The 24819-nt window shown below is 46.1% G+C and overlaps 1 protein-coding gene across 4 annotated transcripts in view; it reads left to right on the forward strand.

The window, feature by feature from the left end:
- LOC119165751 (prestin) overlaps positions 1–24819 on the forward strand; it is a 115594-nt gene that overhangs the window by 37714 nt on the left and 53061 nt on the right. For 2 of the 4 annotated variants that reach the window (XM_075871372.1, XM_075871371.1), the window contains exons 9-17: positions 1301–1414; positions 2826–2903; positions 3116–3211; positions 15705–15811; positions 17476–17545; positions 19049–19158; positions 21862–21922; positions 23792–23998; positions 24621–24675. In XM_075871372.1, coding sequence (XP_075727487.1) covers positions 1301–1414; positions 2826–2903; positions 3116–3211; positions 15705–15811; positions 17476–17545; positions 19049–19158; positions 21862–21922; positions 23792–23998; positions 24621–24675 — 898 coding nt within the window. The remainder of the gene's footprint in view (positions 1–1300; positions 1415–2825; positions 2904–3115; positions 3212–15704; positions 15812–17475; positions 17546–19048; positions 19159–21861; positions 21923–23791; positions 23999–24620; positions 24676–24819) is intronic. The other 2 variants (XM_075871374.1, XM_075871373.1) reach the window with 1 other exon arrangement.

The following is a 24819-nucleotide window of genomic DNA, read 5'->3' on the forward strand; positions in this document are numbered from 1 at the left end:
AAGGAATAGTTTGTAGTTACCTTTTCTGCCTTTTACATTTCATTCCTCCTCAATGTGATTGAAGCTAGTTTGTTAGTATAATGACAGAGTAGCTTTTCTTATATAGAATTGGGTAGTAGCACAAAATCACCAGTAAAAGAGAGCACATGTACATCACAAGTGGCTTTTCTCTTGTGTTTCAGGTAACCGCTGGCCGTAAAATGCCTAAATACTCTCTATCTCTGCATATTCTTTGGCAATATACGTTGCTTAGACATTGTGGTACGACAACAATGAACACTATCACAGTTTGGACAGTGGCGGCGATGGCATTGATAAAGATTGGTATTTTCCAACTCATGTTCTAATTTCCTCCTGGTCAAGAAACTTGGAAGTTTGACACCATGAATCGAAAACAGCTCACGCAATAGAGGGCTAAGTAAGAAATCCTTGGGAGAGGCCCAGCTATGCTAACTTGCAGTGAATGCGTACGATAACCTAGTACGAAAGCTCAGGGATTATTGGCCGCATTTATGGGACAGGCAAACAAAAAATAAACTTCACCTCATCAAGCCACATATCGCGAATCGGCCGCCGACATCGAGTCGCGCTACACAGAAGTAACACAAGATTAAGAATAGGACATACACACAGCAAACACTCACACTTTTTGTCTGGTGGCGATTCACCCCTCTGTGAATTGTGTGGTTAACCTTTTGCCGTGCTTCGTGTTTTAATATAGCGCGAAGAAGTGGATGTAATTAGAAGAAAACACTTTTCATTACCCTTCCGCCGTCGAATTACCTTGCACCCATCGATGTTTACTGGTAGGGAACCGCTTTTTAGTTATCAATCATTGCTCGCGTTTTTAAAGAATGCAAATCGTTTTTATGTCACATTTCCAGGCATCTCCGCAGCACGACCTCTCAGAGAAGAGGTCACTGCTGCGATGACTACATTGAACAAAGCACTTGCCTCGCAGCCCTTGGACACTAAGGTGTAGACGATCGAGAAAACTGTGCTAATGCCATACATGTCCACCGTGGTTTTATTATCAAGAACTTTCGCCATCCATTCACACTACACACTTATCACATCATTGTCATGATTTTAATACTACTGTATTTTTTACCCGCCTTAGCGCGAGGCATTTTAAGGTCCTTATACAGCCACTTATTATATTCATTGTCCACATCTCTATTCCTAGGACCTGGCGCTCTTTGGCCATTGAATGGCTCTTGCGCCACAAAACGCCATGATGATGATGATGATGGTGATGATGATGATGATTATGATGATATGCTTCATTCATTCTTCGCAGGAGTTCATTGCTTTGGGCGCGTGCAACGTTTTCGGCGCCTTCTTTGCTTGTTTTCCAGTAGGGGCGTCGGTACCACGAAGTTCCATTCAAGAAGGCGCAGGGGGCAAGACGCAGGTGGGCACAGCCTCTGTTTCTTCGCCATGGCCACATTCCAAAAAGTTTAACAAAACACAAACCCATGACGTGGTTATGAGGCATGGGGAGGGCTCGAACATTTTGGCCATATGGTGTTCTTTAACATGCACTTACATCACAGTGTACACTATCGCATTTTACTTCCATCGAAATGCGACTGCCGTGGTAACATTAACAAAACTTCAGGAAGTGTTTAATACGCAGCGAATGAAGAGGTAAACACTTCAATTATCAATGTCTAACGTCTCCTGTCTTCTTTGCATAACTCTGATCGAATGAATCCTGTATAGTGCAGTGCATACTGTAGTAACTGTGTATAAAACGCGATGATGCATAATGAAGCTCAAGCACGACGTATAACATTGTCTTTCTTTAATTACATTAACATTGGCTGAGATTACACCGTTAAAGGGGACCTGCAACACGCTTTCAGCATGGCCAGGAAATGTTAATGTCTGGCGTTTCACGTTCCGAAACCACGATATGATTATGATAGACGTCGTAGTGGAGGGCTCCGGAAATTTCGACCATCCGGTGTTTTCTAACGTGCACTAACATTGTACCATACAGAGGCATCTACCAATACACCCTTCTTGAAATTTGACCGTGGGGCGGGGATCGAACCTACGACCTTCGCATCCACAGCAGAGCCCCATAAAGACTGCTCCCTATGGCGGACTGGTCAGAAAATGTGGCCGATCAGTAGTCGTGGCAACTGAGAACATGCAAGCCGTACAATACTGCACAGCACGTGGTCCGTAGTTTACACCAGTTTCAAACGTCATCGTCAAATCGTTCCCTCTTCTTTTAATAAACGAGCTCGAACACATAAATGACCACGCCGCGCAACCAAATTCGCAGCCAAGGTCGTGCTCAAGGTCATGCCGCGAGCGTGTCGGAAATTTTTCTTCAGCTCTAATCCTGATTGGTTAGCTTCGAGTGTGCTCGTCAGGACAAGAAAAGATATAATGAACGAACGAACGAAAGAACATATTCATTCATTCATTCATTCATTCATTCTTGAATTAATAACTATCAATCAAATAAATATTTATTATTGAACACATTTACTTGATTCGCGTCAAAAAGAAGAGGCCAGTATGATAAAAAAGGGTTAATAGGAGATACGTAAATTGCAGCATGCGAGAAATCAATGTAAATGCGCTAGTAGTTATCAGACTCTAAAAGTGTTTGCAACAGTTAATGAACTGTTTTAATAATGTGGCTCGATGGTTACTTGGTAAAATGTTGCAGGGCCTCTTTGAGAAATAAAGATAATAACTAAGACTATATGGCTGAGAATTTCGCATTTGAGCACCAACACTGATAACTGTATAGTCCCCAACATCCCTTCCCGCTCACGCTAAGCCCTTTCTTTTTTATTCACTAGGTCGTCAGCTTTGTCAACTCTATCATAATTTTCATCGTCATCATCTGGCTCAGCCCTTACTTCGAGAAACTTCCCGTGGTAAGATTACTAAGCCTTTCTCAGTTATGCTAACTCGTCCTTCTTTGTGCATTATAGCTATAAAATAAACCGTCGTATCGGCGACGTACTAATTCAGGGTAGGATTTCTATCTTTTAGGAGCTTGTTCATGCACATGAATATGGGCGTAGAGACGCATCAGTTTAGTGACGTGTTTTGTGTATATTGGAAGTTTTTCGACCTTCTTTTTCAGGCGATACTCTGCACAATCATATTCGTCTCGCTGAAGAAGGTGTTTCTGCAAGTGAAGGACTTCCAGCGCTTCTGGAGGATATCGAAGATCGATGGTGTAGGTGAACCATCACCATTTGTTTTATTTGTGTGATTATATTAGGTACCAGAATAACCACTGCATAAGTGCTGGGGGGCCGAACAGCAGATCGTCATTGAGGGTAACTGACTGGATTCCAAGAGGCGGCAAACGCGTGAGTGGGAGACAGAAAATTAGGCAGCCAGATAAGATTAAGAAGGTTGCTGGTGTAACGTGACAGCAGAAAGTACAGAATCGTTTGTATTGGCTCGACGTGGAAGAGGCCCTGTCCCTGCGGTGAGTGTGTTCAAGCTGCTGCTGATGATGATGATGACTATGTACTGATTAGGTGATTGTAGGACGTCGGAGTTTGTGAGGAAATGAAAGGGGGTAGTAGATATTCCTGCTGATATCAAGTGAAAGAAATGGTCCTGGGTAACCCTCCATGGTCCAGTTGTGGTTAGGGTACTTCACTGTTGATTCCGAAGGTCATGGGATTGAATCGCTGCAGTGATGGCCGCATTTCTGATCGAGGTAAAAAAAAATCTTGAGGCGCATGTGCACATACTTTGTTGCAAGTTAATGAAACCAAAGTGGGTGAAATTTTCGGAGCCCTTCACTACATAGGGTGTCTTTCATAATGATGCGGTGGTTTCGTTACGTTAAACCCCCACAAGTAATATTAAGGACCTGGACTGGCCACGTAATGCGCCGAACCGACAACCAGTGCACCGTAAGAGCAACAGAAGGGTTACCAAGGAAAAGGAAAAGCTGTGGAGAAAGGCATATCAATACAATGACGAAATTAAGAAGTTTGCAGGGATGCAACGTAATCAGGCTGCTACAGGTAGCGGAAATACTGGAGATAATTGGGAGAACTTTTCATATGGCCGTGGATGTCAAGATGCTAAGAACTAGTGAATGAACTGAGTATGAGAACATACTCTGTGACAGGGTCACAAACTCGTAGATGAGACCACAGCACTGGCTCGTCGGATATAGAATTTTCTAGCTAGCATGATGAAATACTCGCTCGGCTAATCTCTACGATTACTCGCCCGTGTTGTCAACGTCATCAGTCGATTACCATTGGCTGTTCACAGTGAATACTATCTCGGGTCTGACGTCCCAAAACCACGATATGAATATGAGAGACGCAGTAGTAGAGTACTCGAAAAATTCGACCATTTGGTGTTCTTCGGCGGGCACTGACATCGCATAGTACACGGGCATCTACCATTTCACCTCCATCGAAATACAACCGCCATGGCCAGAATTGAACCGATGATACTTAGGGCCGACAGCCGAACGCCGTACCTCAACGCCACCACGGCGGACAAGGGTGCCCATAGTTCAGGTTCAACAATGTGACGCGAGTGTTTTTTAAGGCTACTTATTGATGTGGTTAGAAAAACCTTGCCTTCTTCCTTAATTATTCACAGCTTTTGCAGTCGTAGACTTATTTCTTAACGTTTGCGAGTAATAAAAAAAAGCACACGATAAATAAGAGGTACGGTGGAAAACCACGTGTACAATAATTATAATAATTTCCCACTGTAATGCATTGAAAAACCACGACGTAGTTATGAGAGATACCATAGTGAAGGGCTGCAAAAATCTTTACCACCCGCGATTCTTCAACATGCCCCTATATCTAAGCACAATAAGTGTTCTTCATATACATGCGGCCGGATTCAGTCCTGGGACCTGAGGGACGTAAAACAAAAGAAGTTGATATTCCCGTTTTGTGATTAGCCAGTGCAATTTGTTATTCCAGGAAGATTTTTGAAGAGTTGTTTAGAATCTAAGCTCAGGAGACGTATCCATGTCGATCTATAGTGGATGGTGGAATTTATTGAGTTTTTATTTATCGCGTGAATGCCATCATAGACGCAAAAGCTCGGGCACTTGTTCAGCGCGCACGTTTGGATGGGAGAATCAAAACAAGGGCGATTTCATTATAAGTTGTCATTTCACATTTGAATATTTTGACAGTTACGTGGTGCAATGAATGTTCTGTGTCAATGCAGTGTAGAATACGGCGTCCACCTACGTTCGGTGCGCGATACTTATTTTTTGCGAGTGGAATGTCTCTCTCTCTCTCTCTCTCTCTCTCTTTATATATATATATATATATATTTATATATATATATATATATATATATATATATATATATATATATATATATATATATATATATATATATCATCAGCCTCACTACGTCCACTGCAGGACAAGAGCCTCGCCCGTGTTAAAGTGAGCTAGAATAGGGTAGTGGGCTCACTCGCCGGCCGGCGCCATGCATTGCGGTGACGCCGCCAATGTCACACAAACGTGCTTCGGCGCGCCTCCGTGGCGTGGCGCCACCCCCGCATTAAATGTAGCGAGCGTTGGCGCCGGGGCAGTTGCTGCCTGTTTGGAGTGGTGGTCGGTGTGTGCGAGTTTTGTTACTTTGAGAACTCGTCGCGCTTTGCATCCTCAATCCCCTAGGTTCTTCGGCGAACAGTAATGTGGCCTGACAAGCAGTGCCCTCAAACGAGGTTAAAATGCTTCCGCGGCGGCAAAACCCCTGTTTTGCGCCAAGCTGTCGTACAGGTTACGTCCACGTGAAGGGCAGCAAGAAGCCGTCTTTGTTCGGCGTTCCGAAGGATGCAGCCCTGAAGAAGCAATGGGAAAGAAATTTGCATCGAGCGGACAAAGCCGCGGACGACACATCTGCCGTGTGTGACCTTCATTTTCAGCCGAAGTATGTGCTACGGGACTACGTGCATATAATCTACGTGACTGGACTGCGTGTGACTATAACCAGTGTGCTAGAAATGCTTTCTTATTTGACAGGGAAAGTAGCATTTAAATACATAATGACATCAAAGACCAGCCAAGACCCATTAGAAAATTTATTTGGTATTATACGTCAGTCATCCGGCAGCAACGACCACCCCACGCCAACTCAGTTTTTGCTAACCATTACTTGTCTGTCATTATATGGTCTCGTGAAAACAGTTAGCCTGGGGAATTGTGACCAAGGCGAGCTAGCTTCATTGCTGGAGATCAATGCTGCTACTGCCACACTGCCACAAGACGATTCAGTTGGCAGTGTAAGCACTGTGAATGAGCCTAGTTTTGTGCCAGCACCCATTGACCACAAACAGCATATTGTTAGAAGTGATTCCACGCTGATCTTCTATGTTGCTGGCTATGTTGCGTGAAAGTGTGTCATTAAAACAAACTGCGAAGTTTGCATAACACTACTCACGATGCTAGCTCAAGGAGAAGATTTTCAGCTCGCTCGTCTAACCACCTTTCGTGACAAAGGTGGACTTACTTAATCGACGTAGCACGTTTTGAAACATAGGACAAGGGAAGGGACAGAAGGGAGCGCTTACTTCCAACAAAACTTTATTTCGAGGAGCGTACATATATATGCTCATGAAATTCGAACACAACAGACAAACAGATGAAAAACCCTCTATTGCCATGCGCTAAAAACTTATGATCTCAAAAACGACAATTCTTTTTCACAAAGACCGAGAGAAGGATTGCTGACGCAGTTCAGCCCTAATCTACTGATCCTTTCTGCTTCAATAATCTCCCTTGTCACTTTATTTTTGTTTTTTCCTATGATTACCGTACCATGAAAAAGTGGTTTGCAGCCACACGTGCTGCAATGTAGTGCCAAAAAAACATCTCGACCATTTTTTACGTTGCAAGCGTGTTCGCGGAGCCGGTGATTAATACACCTGCCAGTTTGTCCTATGTAGTGTTTACCGCATGAAAGAGGTATCTGATAGATTACAAATTGCGCGCATGTGACAAACAGTGTTAAGTGCTTTTTAGAATTTCATGAGCATATATATGTACGCTCCTCGAAGCTCCCTTCTGTCCCTTCCCTTGTCCTATGTTTCAAAACGCGCTACGTCGATTAAGTATGTCTTACCAACATGCCCAACTGTATACTCTAGTAAAGGTGGACTGTTGTATCCATCTAGCCACCTGTACAGTTTTGTGAGCAAGCTAGAAAACATGTTTACGGAGTACTTTTCTTGCCACAAGTTGCATTCGGACAGCATTTTTGATGTATTGACAATCGTGAAAGAAAAGTTTTCCCAAGAAGTTGGGTGCTCACAACATGCCCCTGGCCTCTCAGAATACGTAATCAGCTTTTATACTGTTACGCGGTTTTGTGAAAGACATTAATTCTGATAGAGATCGGGAAAAGGCAAAGCATCTAAAGTTGAGCCGCTGCTCCTGAAGAAGAAATATCCAGTAAGCAACTGTGCCCAATATATATCTGATGAATAAATTTTCATGTACTTGTGCCCAGTACTTGGGGAGAGTCGCTGACTGTTTTTCTTATCTGTGGATTTTTACAGTCTTTGCATAGGAATATTCAGTGGAGAAAAAGCCAAATTACAGAGCAAAGACAATGGAGATCTGCAGAAAGAATGAACAGCTGAACATTTTTAAATGCTGTGAAATGTATAACATTAAGAGCTCGTAGTAAACTCCCGAGTGTGTGCCAAGGTCAGCATCGGTAGTAATTTCACACGCTTGTAAAAGGCGTGTGTGACGAAAGTATAGGGCCCGAGAAATGCAAAGAATCCAGTTTACAATTGATAGCCGCACAACGTAAGCTTTGAAAAGTTCGCCATCGCTGGTTATCACTTGTAAGAGAATTTAAATGCATCTCATGTTTGCACAGCATTCCTTGCATGCATCGAGTTCTGCATGCAGTTTAATCGCGCGAGTTACGCCGACAGAGTTTATGAAAAGAATGTTTTCTACAGCTTTATTCGCACGAGTACTGACGGTATTCAGTGTGTTTCATTTAACATCAAATAACGAGCTAACAGTATAGCGGCATACACCATGCTACAGTGTTCTAGATGGTTACCTACGCGCACATGTAGGCCAACGGCCTACGCACCTAGCTCCACGCTAATTTTCTTTCTTTATTTTTAGTGCCTTAGCAACATCAGCATCACCGTTTACACTGCCGAAATTCGTGTGCATTTCCGTCCAGTGCATGAAATAACAGCGCACAAAAAGCATGATTTCAGTTGCGCACCAACGCCTCCGTCAGGCAGTGACCTACATTGAAGTCGCTGGTGGGGCGACCACACGTGTGACACACCCGGTGTCAAGCAGGGGACCCCAGCAAGCCCACTACCCTATTCTAGCTCACTTTACCCGTGTTCCGCCAGTCAACTAGGTCCTGCGCGTGCTGCTATATATATTATATATATATATATATATATATATATATATATATATATATATTGTAACGACGAGAAATAAGAGACAACGCCTTTGCTGCAGGCCGGCTGTTCTTATTCTGCTTCGTCTTCCTCGGCTTCCTTCACCCTGCCTGCCCCTTGCCTGAGCCCCACTATTTATTATCATTACACTCGGCCCCGACTGCGAGCCTCGTGGGCTACCGACAATGTCTCCGGTGGGCGGCATTGACTATTCCGGGGTGGCCGGGCTCGGCCAAGCTGATATTTCACATGGAAGTTTGTTGAAGGAGATTCCGGAGGACGACACTGGCTGTGACGTGATGGTCGGTGCAGGCGTCGTCCACGATGGGGCCAACGCTGTTGACTTGGACAAGATGCCGCTAGCAGGAGATACAGACTCCTGCAAAGTGGCCGCGTTGGTTTAATCTCGTCGGTTTGAGCATCCCGTCGCAGTCGTGTTACAAATGCTGGAAATAGTCCACGCTGCACCGTCACCTGCTGCACTGAGCGTCGACGCCTGCGTTGCTTGCGGTGTGGCAAGGGGCGTCGGGGTGTCTTGGTAGTCATCTGAGAGCCGAGTTCAGGTTGCAGCTTGAGAGGCAACGCGTGCTCTTGCAGCACTGCCTTTGTCGGACTCATGCTCAAGCTGCTTATTCCTATAGTTTCACGTGCAGTAGAGCCTTCATTGTCAGATGACCTGTCACTAACCGGAAGTATTACCTTCTCTGGTAGGTCTTTGCTGACAGTGACTTTGAAGGAGGCGGCGCTTAGCGTGTGGCAGACGTCCGCACACTCGGCCACAGACTGACGTGATATCAGGAGATGTCGCTTCGAAGTGAGGGTCAGCACTGTAGGGTTGTTCGTCCCAGGGTAGGTGGTTAAATTGGCTGTCGGGAAGCTGCAAAATACAGCTGAAGCCGCGAGGGTGGTCTACGAGGGTTACAATGGCGCAGTCGCGAACTACTGACCCCGATATCCCTGCGTCCACTACACTTCGAAGTGGACGAGTGCTCTCGAACTCCCCACCGATCACGGACGGCGTCCAAGCCTCCACGGCGGCACCGCATCATGACTGCAGCGAGGCCATTTCTCGAGGCTTCTCTCTGTTCGCCCAAGAGCTCAAGACATCCGGGTTTGGCTGCGCCTCTTTTGGATCGTTCAACGAGAACGAAATTCCATATTTTCATGGATTCAAGGATGACCCTACCAACTGGGTAAGCGTGATAAACTCGGTTGCCCTTAAATACTCGTGGAGCGACACGATTAAGAAGTCGGTCGCTGAAGGACGTTTGCGAGGATCTGCCCAAGCGTGGCATCGTTTCCAAGGCAGTACATACGCTACATGGCAAACATGGAGCGCGGCCCTGATGTCCGCGTTTGCGCCGCTTCCGAGCGCTTACGACGACCGTTTCATGACCATGCGGTCACGCCGGCAAGGTGCAACCGAGGACGTCGCGACTTACATCTACGACAAGCTGGACCTTTTACAAGCTTGCGATATACAGTGGACCTCCTCCGCAGCCAGGCAGTACATCATCGACGGGATCCATGACTCGACGCACGCAGCCGTCTTGTCCGCCTACAACCACCCAGTCCACATCTCCACTTTCGTACGCCAGGCAATGGAGTTGCAGGACACGTCTCATCGCCGGGCGGCTGCAGTTGGCCCAAAGGAGCCAGCTTCACCGAGACGCGGATGCTATACGTGTGGCCGCATCGGGCATGGGTATAAAAGCTGCCCACAAAGCCAACCTCAAGCGATGCAATATCAATCACGCCCACTTCCAACCCTCAAGGTCCGCGTCGACGGCATCGGAGAACTGACAGCTCTCGTTGATACCGGAGCTCAACGTACGGCGTTGCTTCGCCGCCACGCCTCCGAACCTCTCCAGCCTTGGACTGAGCCACCACTGCGGGGTCTCGGTGGCGACGTACTACCGGTCGGTGCCCTAAACCTGCAACTCAACACCGAGGCCGGCAGCAAGTTTTTGTCCTCGGTGCCCGTCTTCGACGACCTGCCCACAGACATGGTTTTAGGGGCCGACTACCTGCTCTCCGGGGAAGTGCGCCTCACGGTGGAAGGAAGTACCGTCAACCTCCATCCTGTGGCTCCAAGTGTGCCTCCGGCGCAATCCCAAGGTGAGCTGACGACGCCACTTACACTTCCCGCAATACTCGAGAGGCACGCATCGCTCTTCGCTGATACTACTACTCAGCTTCCCGGAACTAGCGTGCTAGTGCACCATATTACTACCGACAATCATCCGCCGGTGTCCATACCGTTACGTAGATATGCCGAACGAGAGCGGATATTAATTGACCAGCAGGTGCAAGAAATGCTTGCCGCAAGCATAATCAGGCCATCTTCTAGCCCGTGGGCAGCACCTGTTGTCCTAGTCCGTAAAAAGGACGGCAATCTCCGATTCTGTGTTGACTACCGAGAGCTGAACAAGCACACCATACCAGACTCGTACCCGCTGCCACGCATTGACGACGCTATTGACGCCGTACGAAAAGCGAGGTTCTTTTCGTCGCTAGATTTAAAAGCAGGGTATTGGCAGATCAACGTGGCTGAAGAAGATAAGTTTAAGACGGCCTTCCGAACACCATCTGGCTTGTACGAGTTTAATCGGATGCCGTTCGGTCTGCGAACTGCTCCAAGCACCTTTCAGCGTGCCATGAACACAGTGTTAGGCACACTGATAGACCGTGCCTGCGTCGTGTACCTCGATGACGTTCTAGTCATCGGGGAAACAGAAAAACAACATCTACAAAATCTCGACACGGTTCTGCAGAGGCTATACAACACCGGCTTTCGACTTAACCGCGAGAAGTGCCAGTTTGGGTTGACGACAATATCTTATCTTGGTTATCAGATATCTCATAATGGCGTACGACCCTTGCCTGAACGCATAGACGCCGTTGCCAAATACCCTGCACCAACATCTATAAAACAGCTCCAGGTATTCCTAGGAATGGCGTCATACTTGCGCAAGTTTGTACCGAGCTTTGCGTCAACTGCTGCTCCACTCACGGACTTACTGAAGAAAAACGCCCAATTTCAGTGGGGTCCTTTGCAGGATAACGCCTTCCAAACCCTCAAACACCAGCTTACACATAGCCCGGTGCTCTGCCACTTTAATGAAGATTGGATGACAGAAGTCCATACTGATGCGAGTCAGATTGGCCTGGGGGCGGTTTTACTTCAACGTGACTCGAGTGGGCGTGGGCACGTCATCTGCTACGCCAGTCGTAAACTATCGGACGCAGAACGGCATTATCATTCGAATGAACTGGAGTGTTTGGCTGTAGTATGGAGTGTGGATGAAAAGTTCCGCCACTACTTGTTTGGCCGACACTTCACGGTAGTAACAGACAACTCCGCGATTGCGTGGATGTTCCAGAAGCAGCACCTCAAGCACAAGTTTGCCCGATGGATTGTTCGGCTCCAAGACTATACGTACGACATCCGTCACCGTGCTGGAGCACAAAATCAGCTTGCGGACGCTTTATCGCGAAATCCGATCGAGGAGTTCTCCACACGAAATCGAGAAACCTGGATCCTGTTTTCTCAACAGGACGTGACCAAGGCTCAGCAAGCCGATGGAAGACTCGCATCCGTTATAGACTCCATTGGCGATGCGGGACGCAATGCCAAGTTTGTCTTACGTAATGGAACGCTGTATCGGCGTCACTGGGCCGATAAAAGCACCGAGTGTCATCTCCTGGTCATTCCTGACACCTTAAGATCGAGCGTACTACGCGCCATCCATGACACTCCCGAGGGAGGCCATGTTGGCTACAGAGCCACCTTACGCAAGGCACAAGAACGTTTTTGGTGGCCGAAAATGGATAAAAGCGTGCGTTCATACGTTGCCAGTTGCGAGATTTGTCAGCAACACAAACGACGTCCTGGAGCTCGACATGGACTTCTTACGCCGATCAAGCCTCCAGAGACAATTTTCCACACGTTGGGCATAGATCACATCGGGCCTCTTCCAATGACGACAGCGGGCAATCGTTACATTATACTCGCTGTGGACTACTTGTCCAAGTTCGTAGAGGTCGCGGCCGTGCCTTCGCTTGCTGCTAGCCATGTCATCCGATTCCTGAAAGATCGCTTCGAATGGCGACACGGTCTTCCTAACAAGTTGATCTCCGACCGGTCGACCACCTTTCGCAGTCGCGAGCTCCGCACTTACCTACAACAAGCTGGAGTGGACCATCACTTCGCGTCGGCATACCATCCGCAGGCGAACGGACTGACCGAAAGGTCGAACCAGACTATCCAGGCTAGACTCGCACCGTACTGTAAGAATCACAAACGAGGTGAGGCCGACTGGGATGATCATCTCCAAGCAGCTGCGTACGCAGTGAACACGGCGGCACACAGCTCCACAGGAATTTGCCCCTACGAGATTGTCTATGGTCAGCTCCCGCAACTGAATGCTACGTTCGGTTTGGACACTCCCGTTAAAGTAGGGCGTTCCGCTGCACGCCAGAGACTTTGTCGCGATATCCGTGTGGAGGCGCGTAGGAGGATTGTGCATGCTCAACAGGCACAAAAGCGATACTACGACCGACGCCACCGTCCCGCGCCGAAATACAGTGTAGGTGATGAGGTGTGGCTACAGCGAGGTGCGCCATCGTCTTCAAACAAACTGCACCCAAAGTACGACGGCCCTTACATTATTTCTGAGCGCTTGGGAGATAACACTTGGCGAGTACGATCCACAGCTTCTGATACGCGCAGAGACAAGAGAAAACGGAATAACTTTGCGGTGCATGTGTCGCGGATGAAGAACTGCATACGGCGGCAAACGTGACATTGGTTTGTGTTTTTCTTACAGGAGTAGACCAGCTGCAGCGTGGCCGAGTGTAATGATGACAAAGCGGCGATCGTGCTCGGCGCATACCTGAGAGAGACGGAAGACGACGAAGAGGAAGCAGATAAAGAACAGCCGGCCTGCAGCAAAGGCGTTGTCTCTTTGTCTTATTTCTCCGCGTTACAATGGCGCAGTCCACACGTTCAGGAACAGGCAGTCCTCGTTGAGGCTCAAGTCATAGTTGTTCCAGCGCTCGTCGGCGTATATGACTCGTCCTTACGTGCATTTTTAAGTATCATGCGATGACAAAAGACAACAATAACAGCAACAAATAGAGAGCGCGCACAGTAGCACAACACGGCACGTTGAGTAACTTGTGTATACGACAAACGAAAAGTTCAACAACGCTAAAAACAAGCCAACAATGTACAGCTGATTGAGGCTAGGATGCTAGGGTGGGCGTACGCACCGCTTGGAGAGAACTCAAGGGGCGGCACTCTAGCCTGACGTAGAAACGCGAGAAACCAAGTCCGCTCAGACGGCACGGAGCACTTTGCGCCAGCAACGAAGTCCCGCACTCTGACGCCGTCTCGCGAGGCGAAGCTGCCTCTGCGCACACGGAAGTTCAGCCGATGACGATGTCCTGTGACGTCCCGTTGCCTCCGCGAAGCCTCCAGAAGTTCTTCCAGAAGTTGCACTCTTCGAGACGAGGTCCCACCTGGACGCTCGCTTCACTTGCCGAGATGGACACGTAGAAGGGGCTCTGCTCGGAGAACCGAGGCCACGACGAGATCATCGTCGGCATGTCCGGCCGCCCCGTTCGCGCGAACCTCCCGAGCATCTTCATGATCTTCTCCGAGAGCTGCTTCTCCTCGTCGCTCTTGCTCATGTCGTTCATCGAGCCGAGCATGTAGAGCATCTCCTCACCGTACGTCGGCCCGAACAGCTCCGAGCCAAAAGACGACTCTTGCGTCAACATGAAGTAGTAGAAGAACAGCCGGCCTGCAGCAAAGGCGTTGTCTCTTATTTCTCGTCCTTACAATGGCGCAGTCGACGAAGAAAACGGCTTACGTCTCGGTTTCGTCATCCACAACGCCCGCCGACGTGCAGCCGCGGTAAGCGTCGCTTGAGGACGGCGTCAAGCCCTCCTCGGCAGCTGTTTCCTGACACCACCGTTCAGGGACGGCGTCAAGGCCTCCTCGGCGGCTCCAGCACCCGTTACCGGTACCAGATCACGATAAGGAACGCCGTCACGCTTCTTCGCTGATGGAACCCGCAAGGCGTCCGTCGCGGCCAGCATCCATCCCAGCACCGACGGATGGCGTCCAGGCCTCCGTTGTGGTTCCGGGAAACTTGTCCTGGGACGCGACACGTCGCGGCAACCATGCGCACGGGCCTCTCTCACCTAGGGATGGCGTACATGCCTCCTCCATACCTGGCAACCTGTCGGCGCTTCAAGCACCCACCGTGTACGGCGTCGAGGCCTACCCGGCGGCGCAAGACCGCTTCATCTACGCCGCAGTACCAGGTCACAACTCATCACATGGGTTCCGCTTGCCTGGGAACGTCGTTGACGCTTCCAGCGCCCTGGAACCCATGTCCACGATTCCTACCACAGCTGGATTTCCAAGGGACGCCGTCCACGCGTCCTTGGTCAGCAATTGTACCACCTCGAGTACCGCAGTCACTGTATCCTCCGCAGAGGCGGGCCTTGGCTCTTCGTGCGGATCACACGACAGCGCAGCGGAGCTGCAGCATACCATCGCGCAACTCCGCGTCACGACCAACGCCCTCATAGCGTCGAGCTCCCAGCTATGTCCTGCCATCTTGCCAACATTGTGCGCACTCAATGCCATGTTGGCTGCGGCCGCCTCACAAAACTTCGAGGTAAGCTCGCCCGAGAACCGTCGCAATCTCGGGCGTTCTCTCACGGAGGTATCAGAGCAAGTGAACTGCTTGGCGTGGGCACATTTCGGAGTTTTGCCCGCAGTCCCGCCATCGCCGATTTCCTTCGAGCTACCGGAGTTTCGCGGCTTCCAGGACGATGCCAAGGAATGGGTGGCAACCGTCAACGCTGTCGGAGATCACGCAGCGTGGACGGACCAAAAGAAGTGGGGCATGGCCATAGACCGCCTTCGGAATGCTGCCGCGGCTTGGCATCGATACGAAGGCGTGCGGCAGACGTCCTGGGTGGACTGGAGTGACAAGCTCATAGCTGCTTTTGGACGGAGTCACCATCACCTCTCCACGACCACCCAGTCTTACGCGACCGCTACCGAGAATAGATCCGAGAAGAAGAACAGCCGGCCTGCAGCAAAGGCGTTGTCTCTTATTTCTCGTCCTTACAATATATATATATATATATATATATATATATATATAGAGAGAGAGAGAGAGAGAGAGAGAGAGAGAGAGGGAGAAGATACGAAGAATATGTACTGACGCAAATTGCTCCCATGATTTTGCAGAACATTTGGATGGTATCATTCCTGGCCACTGTCATAGTGGATGTACAGTTTGGTCTCGTCATCGGGATTATATTCTCACTGTTCACTCTAGTCTACCAGATTAAGAGGTGAGTGATCACCTTATATAAAAAAACCTTCAATACTTACAGAACAAAAAAGGCACAATATTTGCAGCTAATAATATTAGTTACCCACAGTCCTTAGTACATACGGAAATACAAGACATCTGCGTTCACTGCGATTTCACTTTGGAATAAACTGCCTGCAGCTATTAAATCATGGGCTTCCCTAACTATCTTTGAAAATTACCGTTTGCATCACTACCTGCAAATGTACTCATTTGATGGTTGTCGTCAAATCGACTTTTTTTGTTACTCTTGCCTTGGGTTCCTTATTACTTCACTTTGAAATTTACGTTCTACTGATCTGAGCGTGGATGTCTTATCTAATAAGTTTCGATTTTCGCCAATCGTTCCGTTCACTTGCTGCATCACTTTTTACCCTTCATGCTAGTCTAATAAGCACTACAAGTCTTTTACTTTGGGACCCCTGCCTCTCTACTTGTTGACTTTGTGCTACATTATTTTTAAACAATAAACTAAAACTGATAAGCAGTACAGTTCATAACGTGACAGCGCTAAACAACCTCTGTCGGAGAAATTCCACAGTAGACGCCGGTGTCATCAGATGTTGCCGAAATACAAAAACATTCATATTGTAGTGAATAAAAAAGACGTTGATACTATCAGGTTAGCTATCATCAACACAAGAAAAAGGCACGGGATCGGCGATCAAGCACCGTCATCTGGGTCCACCTGCGTTCCTTTAGAGCTACCACCCGCTTGCTCAGTCCTTCAATAAACCCCCTTTACAATATGAATCAATAATAAAACTCTTCGGTTTTTTGTGAGAATCTATCCCAGAACGTCTACAAGTCAGATAGGACAATTGACATGTAGCCACTTGAAGTTTCAGCGGAAAGACGCCCATACCGGCGTCATGTATACAGTCCCGTTAACACATGTAATATTGCAGAGGGCTAGCTTTGCAACATGTGTCACACCATGTGACTTGCGATACGAGTGTGCGGCTCGAAAGGTTGGCTGCTACGAAGTGCTCTGGCCTAATTAATTGTCATGATCTGTAACAGCATCAAGCAAGTGTGCTGTCACGGATCGTATTGCCCTATACGTACGCTCAGTGGGTGGTACGCGGGTTCACATTGGGATTAATTATGGCGTAGTTGCCAACTTGCCAATTCCCGTTGCAGGAAGCATAATTTTGAAAGGGCTGGCGGTTACGTGCACAGGTGTTCTTTTCGTCGTGACACTGTTCAGGTGCACCGTAAGAGCAACAGAAGGGTTACCAAGGAATAGGCACTGTGCAGCGAAGCCTGGAAAGCTAACGAAAAGAGGATGCGAACGGGACCCAATCATTCTATGGCACGCTAATCTTGAAAGTGAAGCACGAGCGTCTTCAAGTTTTTGTTATTACGTTAGCTGTTACCTTTATTTTAACGTGTCAGTGAGAAACGCAGTTGAATTTACTTTATGACTTAACATGTCAGTGAGAGAAGTTGTTCAACTGATTATGTGACAACAGCGCCTTTGGTGGTACTTCGTTTAGATCGTAAGCGCTTCGCTAAATAGCAAGTCCTGTAATTCTCTTACCCATGACCAGGTAAGAAAACTGCAGTGAACATTTTTGAACCGGTGAATACTGGCGGCCACCTTCCTGACACGGTCGTCGTTTTGTATTATTTGTTCTTCAGGCCAAAGGCATGCCTCCTCGGCAGCATCCCAAACACAGACTTCTACGTTCCGTTGAAGGACTACGGAGTTGTGAGTTTTTGTTTCAAATAATTCTGAAATTATTCGCAGCCAATTTTAGTTCGTTAAAAAATAACGCTTTCCACGGAGCGTCTGGAATTTCCCAAGATGTGCAGCGTTTCGGTCACTAATCTGTGTTTTAGTTCATTTTCACATAGGACACATCATAGCTTGTAAAGACGTAAACATGTGCGAAAGTATACAAGCATAGTTGGCTAGCACTGACGTCCCAAAATGGCTGAATGACAAGCTGTACAAATGAACAATTCTTGAAAGGTGTGCCGACTACAGCTGACAACCGTCTGCTGATGAGTAATGTGCATAAAGGAGCGCCTTTTGGCCAGCCTACGTACCTCTTGTATTCTATTAGGAACACACATGTGCATATTAGGAGCTCAACATAGTGTATTCCGGAAATGACGTTCATAAACAATCAAATTCTTGACAAGCGACGTTTTTCTTATGTTTTCACATTTATAGCACACCCTTACGTCAAACGCATGATAAGCATTTGTTTCCACAAAACTCCAAACTCGCACGGCAAAACTAAACGTTGAATGCAGATGGGAGAGATTAGCGAAATTGCCTTCTTTAACAATCACAAACCGTTACATCAGTGCCGCACCCTGTTGACACATTTATTCTAATCGTAGGCAGTCATATGGAAAACTTCAAAAAGGCACATATGGCGAGGAAAATTAAAGGGGCAATAATGATTTTTCTTTCATAAGTAAACCACAGTTTAGGATACCCAAATCAGCACGTTTGAGTGGAGAATACTTTTGGCGAGTTAGAAAACGGGCAAAAACAAATACCTTGTGGCGACATCATCTGGCAGTTCCCGCAGCAGTCACTTTTATGTGGTAGGTTTTGATGGCGTCAACAAGCATTTTTTTTAGTTATTAATACTTAAGAAAGAAGTGAACCGTTTTATGAGGCAGTCAGGCACTTTAAGCATAATAAATTTCACAAAATTTTGTCGCGCCAATTGTGGTCAAAATAGGAAAAGGCATATTTTAATCTGTGACGCCATCGCTGGACATTTCAGTGGGAAATTTAAAAGTGGCACTTTCGGCGCTGATTTTTCTCTCCTATTAGTAAATTTATGGTGGTAAAACTTGCGACACTAGAAAATTCACAGCGTAATTTACCAGTCTCAACTAAATTAGGAAGAACGAACGAAGTGAAATAGCGTTGACAAAAACGAACATTTGCGAAACAATAAATATAGATGTTTCAGCTACCGTACGATAGCCGTCCACAAAGTCTCCGTTCCGGCTGAGACAGAAATTATGAACAAGGCTACCGTGCGGTAGCGGAATCGTCTATTTCTAATGTTTTAAACATTTTCATTTTGGTTGGTGCTGTTTCATTTTGCTTGTCCTTCATGCTTCTTCCCTAGCAGACGATGTGTCTTCAAACCATGTACTTTTGAACCACTTTTTTCAAACCCTTTAAACCGCTTGAAATGTTATATATGTGGCTGGCTCTTTGTTATTTGTTTTTCTTTGACAGGCAGCAGAGATTCCTGGCGTAAAAGTTTTTCACTTCGGAGGACCCATTCATTTCGCAAATTCCGACTACTTTCGGTCCGAAGTGTCCAAGAAACTTCGGATCGAAGTCAAGTAAGAAAAAAAATTTTACGAATTCGACATTATCACAAGTGACGGTAGCTACAATGACACGAGTTGTAGCGCACTGCTTCACAAGCGACCATATCTATACTACATTATTGAGCATCGACAGACAATGAGGCCAAAGAGAGTATACGAGATGTAACTAGAAGTAGTTGCAATCTGAACGTGAAGAAAGAAAAGTGGACGAATAGAGAACTTGCCGCCGTTAAGGACCGAACATGTGATCTTCGATTAGGTTGCTGGCTCGATCCCTGACGTTGGCAAGTTTTCCACTCATTTCGCGAATTCCGACTATATGTACCTCCGACACACTCTTACCTATTGTCCGGTGGTGATCCACCCATGTGCGAAAAATGTGGTGAAACTTAAGTTCTCCATATCCTCGTTCAGTGTAGTGCATTAAATCCTATAAAAAAACGCACATCTCATTACCCTACCAAGAGCAAATGCCTCTTCATCCTGCGATGGTCATCGGTAGGGATTCTTTTTTCAAACATGATTCACTTCTCGCCTTCTTAAGATGTTCATTGTTTACACGTGATTTATCCTGGCAATCCGCGGCAAGGTGTGTGACTGGAGGTCACTGCCTCGGTAGGTACATCACAAAAAGCACTTGTCTTGTGGCCCTTGGAAACAAGGGTCGTTCAGGAGACATCTGTGCTCGTACCATGTCTCAGCGTACTTATTATGACAACCGTTTGCCGCTAATTTTCGCTACACACATTTTATCACACACTGCTATTTTTATTACTTACATTTTTAGCCGCTTTTAGGGTGAGAAATTTTAGGCCCCCATGCAGTCACATACCATTACATTGTTCACATCCATTGTCTACCGAAATGGCGCTCTTTGGTCATCGATTGGCCCTTGCGCCATAAAACACCACACATCATCATCATTGGTTTTCCCTTCATCCAGTTTTCTTTCTGCACATCGAAAAAAAAACAGTGCAGGTACAAGGGAGTAGAAAGGCAACAGGACAATAAATGAATGTTGTCCTTCTTCTCCCGAGCACCCGCGCTGTTCTTATATAGCGAAAGCTTTTACGACATCACAACAAAGATCGCGTCTGCCGTTGTTGTCCGCCGCTACCGCCGCTGGTGTCCTTGACCACTATCGCGTAAATCGAAAAAAAAAAGATACCATATAAACACCTAGCACACAACGGGGTTCAAACCCGGTTCTCCTCCTGCATGCCAGGCCAGTATTCTACCACTGAGCTGCACCGGTGCTTGGAACTCCGTTTGAAACGGATCCTAGCAAGGCTTCCTGTCGGAAAAGAAATCGCAATAGTGTGTGTTGTAAAGCGTTTAGAACAGCAAAGGAACAGCCAGGCGTCACACAGTGCCAATTGCGTAACGGGTGGGCGGTCTAATAGTACAACTCATTACAGTAGCGCTAGGCATAGTTCTGCGTTGTCGTCAGCCACAATATAAAAAAATAATCAAATTTGTTTGCAAATTTGGAGTGTGTACCATGCCTCACCGAAGAATGGCACAAATTTGGATAATTTATGTTGTAGATACCCTGCATGTGAGCTTGTAGCAGTCGCCCAAATAAAGTGTAAAAAGGCTGTGAAAGGCTGTTCTTTCAGCATTCGTAATGACGGTACTGTGCGTTCCGGGCAGGTTTGGTGTCGTTCTCAATTAAAAAAAAAAACTATATTTATCGAGCTGAAAGCTTAAAAGCTCTTAGTTCAATATTTTACCCATTATTTCAGCGCATTTACTTTGCAAATGCTCTTAATAACATTCCCTGTACTTTCCTTTCGGCTGCTGACGCGCAGGTCGCGTTATCAAATCCCGGCTGCGGCGGCTCCACTTTCGATGGAGGCGAAATGCTTTCGGCCCGTGTGTTCAGATTTGGGTGCACGTTAAAATACTTCAGTTGGTCGAAATATCCGGAGCCCTGCACTACGGCGTCTCTTATATTCACATGGTTGTTTTGAGACGTTAAGCCATACGTATCACCATGTACTTTCCTTGGCATCATTGTTCGTTGGTTCTCATGAATATTTTTGTTTAACAAAGAAAACAAGCTTTTGAATTTACACTTCTTTCGTTCATATCTCTCCTATGTATATTTAATTAACCGAAGAACTTCATCAGACAGTAATACATTTTTTGAAATCATATTATACTTTACGGAAAGCCGCTGAACCGCAAATCCGTTGCTCACTTGAACAAATCTGAATAACTGTGTTCTTTTTACTAGTGATGAACATGAAATTGACGATATCTGTAGGCGCATAAAATCAATTTACGATTTATTTTACTCCTTTTGTTATATCGCTGAGGGAACAGTGAAAAAAAAGTTTGTAACGCCTCGAGATTTATATGTTCATTGCGATATATTGCCACCTTAGAAACTACTGTCTGCAACATCCGCATAGGTTATAGTTAAATTTACACACTGGTTAATGCTTTGTAATCTGCTATAGACTGGCAACTTAACTGTGATGAAGCTTGTTTCCTAATTTGAGACATATAGCGGTGCACTTTTGTGCAAGGCAGTCGTTCTATCACGTGACGACCCGAGGCAACTCGAGTCCATAGATTAAACCACATTTAACTAAACCAGCTTTTATATTAAACCAGATTTTAAGTCAATGAAAGTAAACGTCCTTTTATCGTATCGTCATAGAAGCATAGCATACAAACTCCTATTTCTTTTTTTCTTTTTTTAAATAGCTTACCGGACAAGCCCACTTGGAAAACTCCTAGGAAACCTATCATTCCCAGAAGTGCAAAGGTAAGTGGTGTCCAGGCTATCAGTGTACATTGAATAATGTCACAAGTAAATGGCCATACAACTGGAGCAAGTAAACGCAATGATATTTAGAAGCTGTTAGATAATAGGAACAGAAAACATTGTGGTAAAAGACAGAGACGAAGCGCATGAATGAACACACTCTATGAAGTTTGCGGTGGATTAAACGGTGCGTTTCATATTTTTATTTTTTTGCAATTTACAGGCATGCATATTATGTACCTATTCAGTTTCATGTGCGCGAAAAGTGTGTAAGAATGAATTGTTATTTTTTGTTACCTAAATCATACCTACATCTTTTAGCTAACTGTGGTATAATTGTCAACTTCAATAGCTCGAGCATTTAGGAGTTGTAATGCATATATTTTTGGTAGGATTTTACCACACTGCTATATAACGCGAAATAAGAATCCTTGTCAAGAAGCTGGTGGGGCTTTTATTTTTTGAGCTCAATTCATTGATTAATAATAATGACGGTGTTCTTTACCAACTGAAATATTTTTTGGCGAAAGACGTATGTAAATACATAGCTTCAAGCACCTCGTCACAAATTTAATACAAGCAAAATCAAGAAAATAAAAACTAAAGGTGTGCGAATATGCAAAAACTTTGAATAATGAGTCGAATAGCACTGTATTCGATTCGGTACTCGAATCTAAAACATTTTTAATAATCCACACTAACGGGAGAACCCCAAAACAATGAAACATTTCAACAGATAAACATCACACTTCTTTTAATCTTTGAAGTAATCTGCGTGCAGCCCAAGTTTCGAAAAGACTACCGACACTATGCTGGGGACCAAATAAACGTGTTTCTTCTGAAAAGTCCACTTTCGCTCACTTTTTGCTTCGCTTAAACTGTACTGCAAGGATCAGCTTTTGTCTGGATTTTTTTTAATAATTGAAGGTGGGGAATACGACGGCTTGCAGCGTTAGTCATAGATGCGAGTATTGCTTTTGTGTGCAGATCAAAGCACCGATTGTTACGCTTTCGGTGCGCAGTCATAACAGGTTAGTCTGCTTCATTACATCTTTAGCTGTATCTGTAGCGTTTGGTTGAAAATTGTTCCGTTTATTGTGTCCCAACTTTATTTATTATGAAATGACAAAGCCTCACATTGACGACGTTAGTGAAACCTGTATTGTAGCAATGACTTAAAAATGTTACGAAGGCCCTATAGTTTTTCCGGTTGTGGTGTTTTAAGTTATTTAGAACTAACTGTGATGGTCTTTGATGAATATTTGGGCATGTTTCGTTCAAGTCAAACAATCTCGTGTACAACCGTTTCGAAAATGGTCCACTTACCATTTAAAAACTATTTATAGCCAACTGCGTGTCATCGCTATTCGATTCGCTCTCGATTCGGCTCCACAGTTGACCCTTCGCACGCCCCTGAGAAATGGGCATCATCACGTGGTGCTGCACGTGCGTGGCAAAAAAGCGGATCACTCGTGACAAGTTAGCCGAGAGATGTGTCAGGCGCACGCATTTGTTAGGCTGCGTCACGTGACCATGATGATACACGCGCCCATGAAAAGACATGCACGAACACGAAAGGTGGCTCCACCACTTACCAACCCGTTTCCCTTTGCGAAGTAAGAGCTAATTATTTCTGGCTACGCCTGCATTGCACTAAAGACAAGTGGGTGGCCAGGAGCTCCGTAAATTCAATACAGTAGCTCCCGTACTGCAGGTGGACGCTTAACTTCTTCACTGCCGATGCAGTTCAAGTACACAATGGCTTTGTCTTACACCCTCTCTTTCTAAGTCCTTTTCGTATTCTAAGTGTAGTGAATTGGTTAACGTACTTGCTTTTTTTTCTGCGCCGTCTCAACCTGTTTTTCACAGGCCAGAAACGTGATTAAGATCCGCGAACCGTCCTGCAGCTTCTCGTCCAACATTCCGGGCATCCCGCCGTACGAACCCAGGGCCGCCGAGTCGGTGTATGTCAGCACCGAGCCCGTAGCGGGAGTCGGGGGCCGCCCTTCTTACGTCATCTTCGACTTCTCTCGAGTCAGCTTCGTGGACGGCACCAGCATAAACACCATGATGGAGGTGAGGTCACGTGGTCAGTTATTATTTTTTAACCAATGCGTTTCAGACGCTGGAATTCAGGGCGGAAGGATTCCTTCCTAGATTTCACCAGCTTCGGACCTATGCCCTACTTGTAGATTATTTAGGGAAATTTCGAAAAGGTAAAGCATCAAAAAAAAAAAAAAGAAAAAAGACAGGCAAAATAGATGAATACAGTTTTGCTGTATTCAGTCTGTAACTACTTAAATGCAATGAAACAGACCATACGCGATAGCATGTGTGGTCAGTCAGCTTCCATGACGTCACGAGTCATTTCCGTGACGAAAGAGACAAACCACGCCTAATATTCCGGTAAATAATTCTAACATTCAAGGAGTGGAGGTGCAATAGGCAGAAATAATGTTCGTTTGTGGTCTGAGCTTCTACTGTAGCCTTAAGTTGGCACTGGGTACATCCAACTACCTTATGCCAGTAACCCTATACAGTTACCCTGTAAAGGCTCGTATTTAGCGTTGTTCAATAAATCGGTTCTATAAAATATTTATTTTGAGGTTTTGTACGCGTTTGAGCGATGAATACAGATTCAAAACCTTTTGCATAGCACTGTGATTGATGGCACTGTGTTTCACTCTCCTACGCGAAGATATTCAAGGAGTACAGAACAGTCGGCGTTTCCATCTACATGGCTGCATGTTCAGGTGAGCATACGCTAAGCTTCTATATTGTTCTGTTATTCGAGGGCCCAGTCAATCGTAATAAATGTACCAGTACTCCCCTGTATGACTGACATCAACGAGAATACTATAGTGGAGAAAAAGAATATACGAAAAAAATACGTACCT

Source organism: Rhipicephalus microplus, chromosome 8 (genome assembly GCF_043290135.1).
Source record: "Rhipicephalus microplus isolate Deutch F79 chromosome 8, USDA_Rmic, whole genome shotgun sequence".
In the NCBI taxonomy this organism is placed as follows: domain Eukaryota; kingdom Metazoa; phylum Arthropoda; class Arachnida; order Ixodida; family Ixodidae; genus Rhipicephalus; species Rhipicephalus microplus.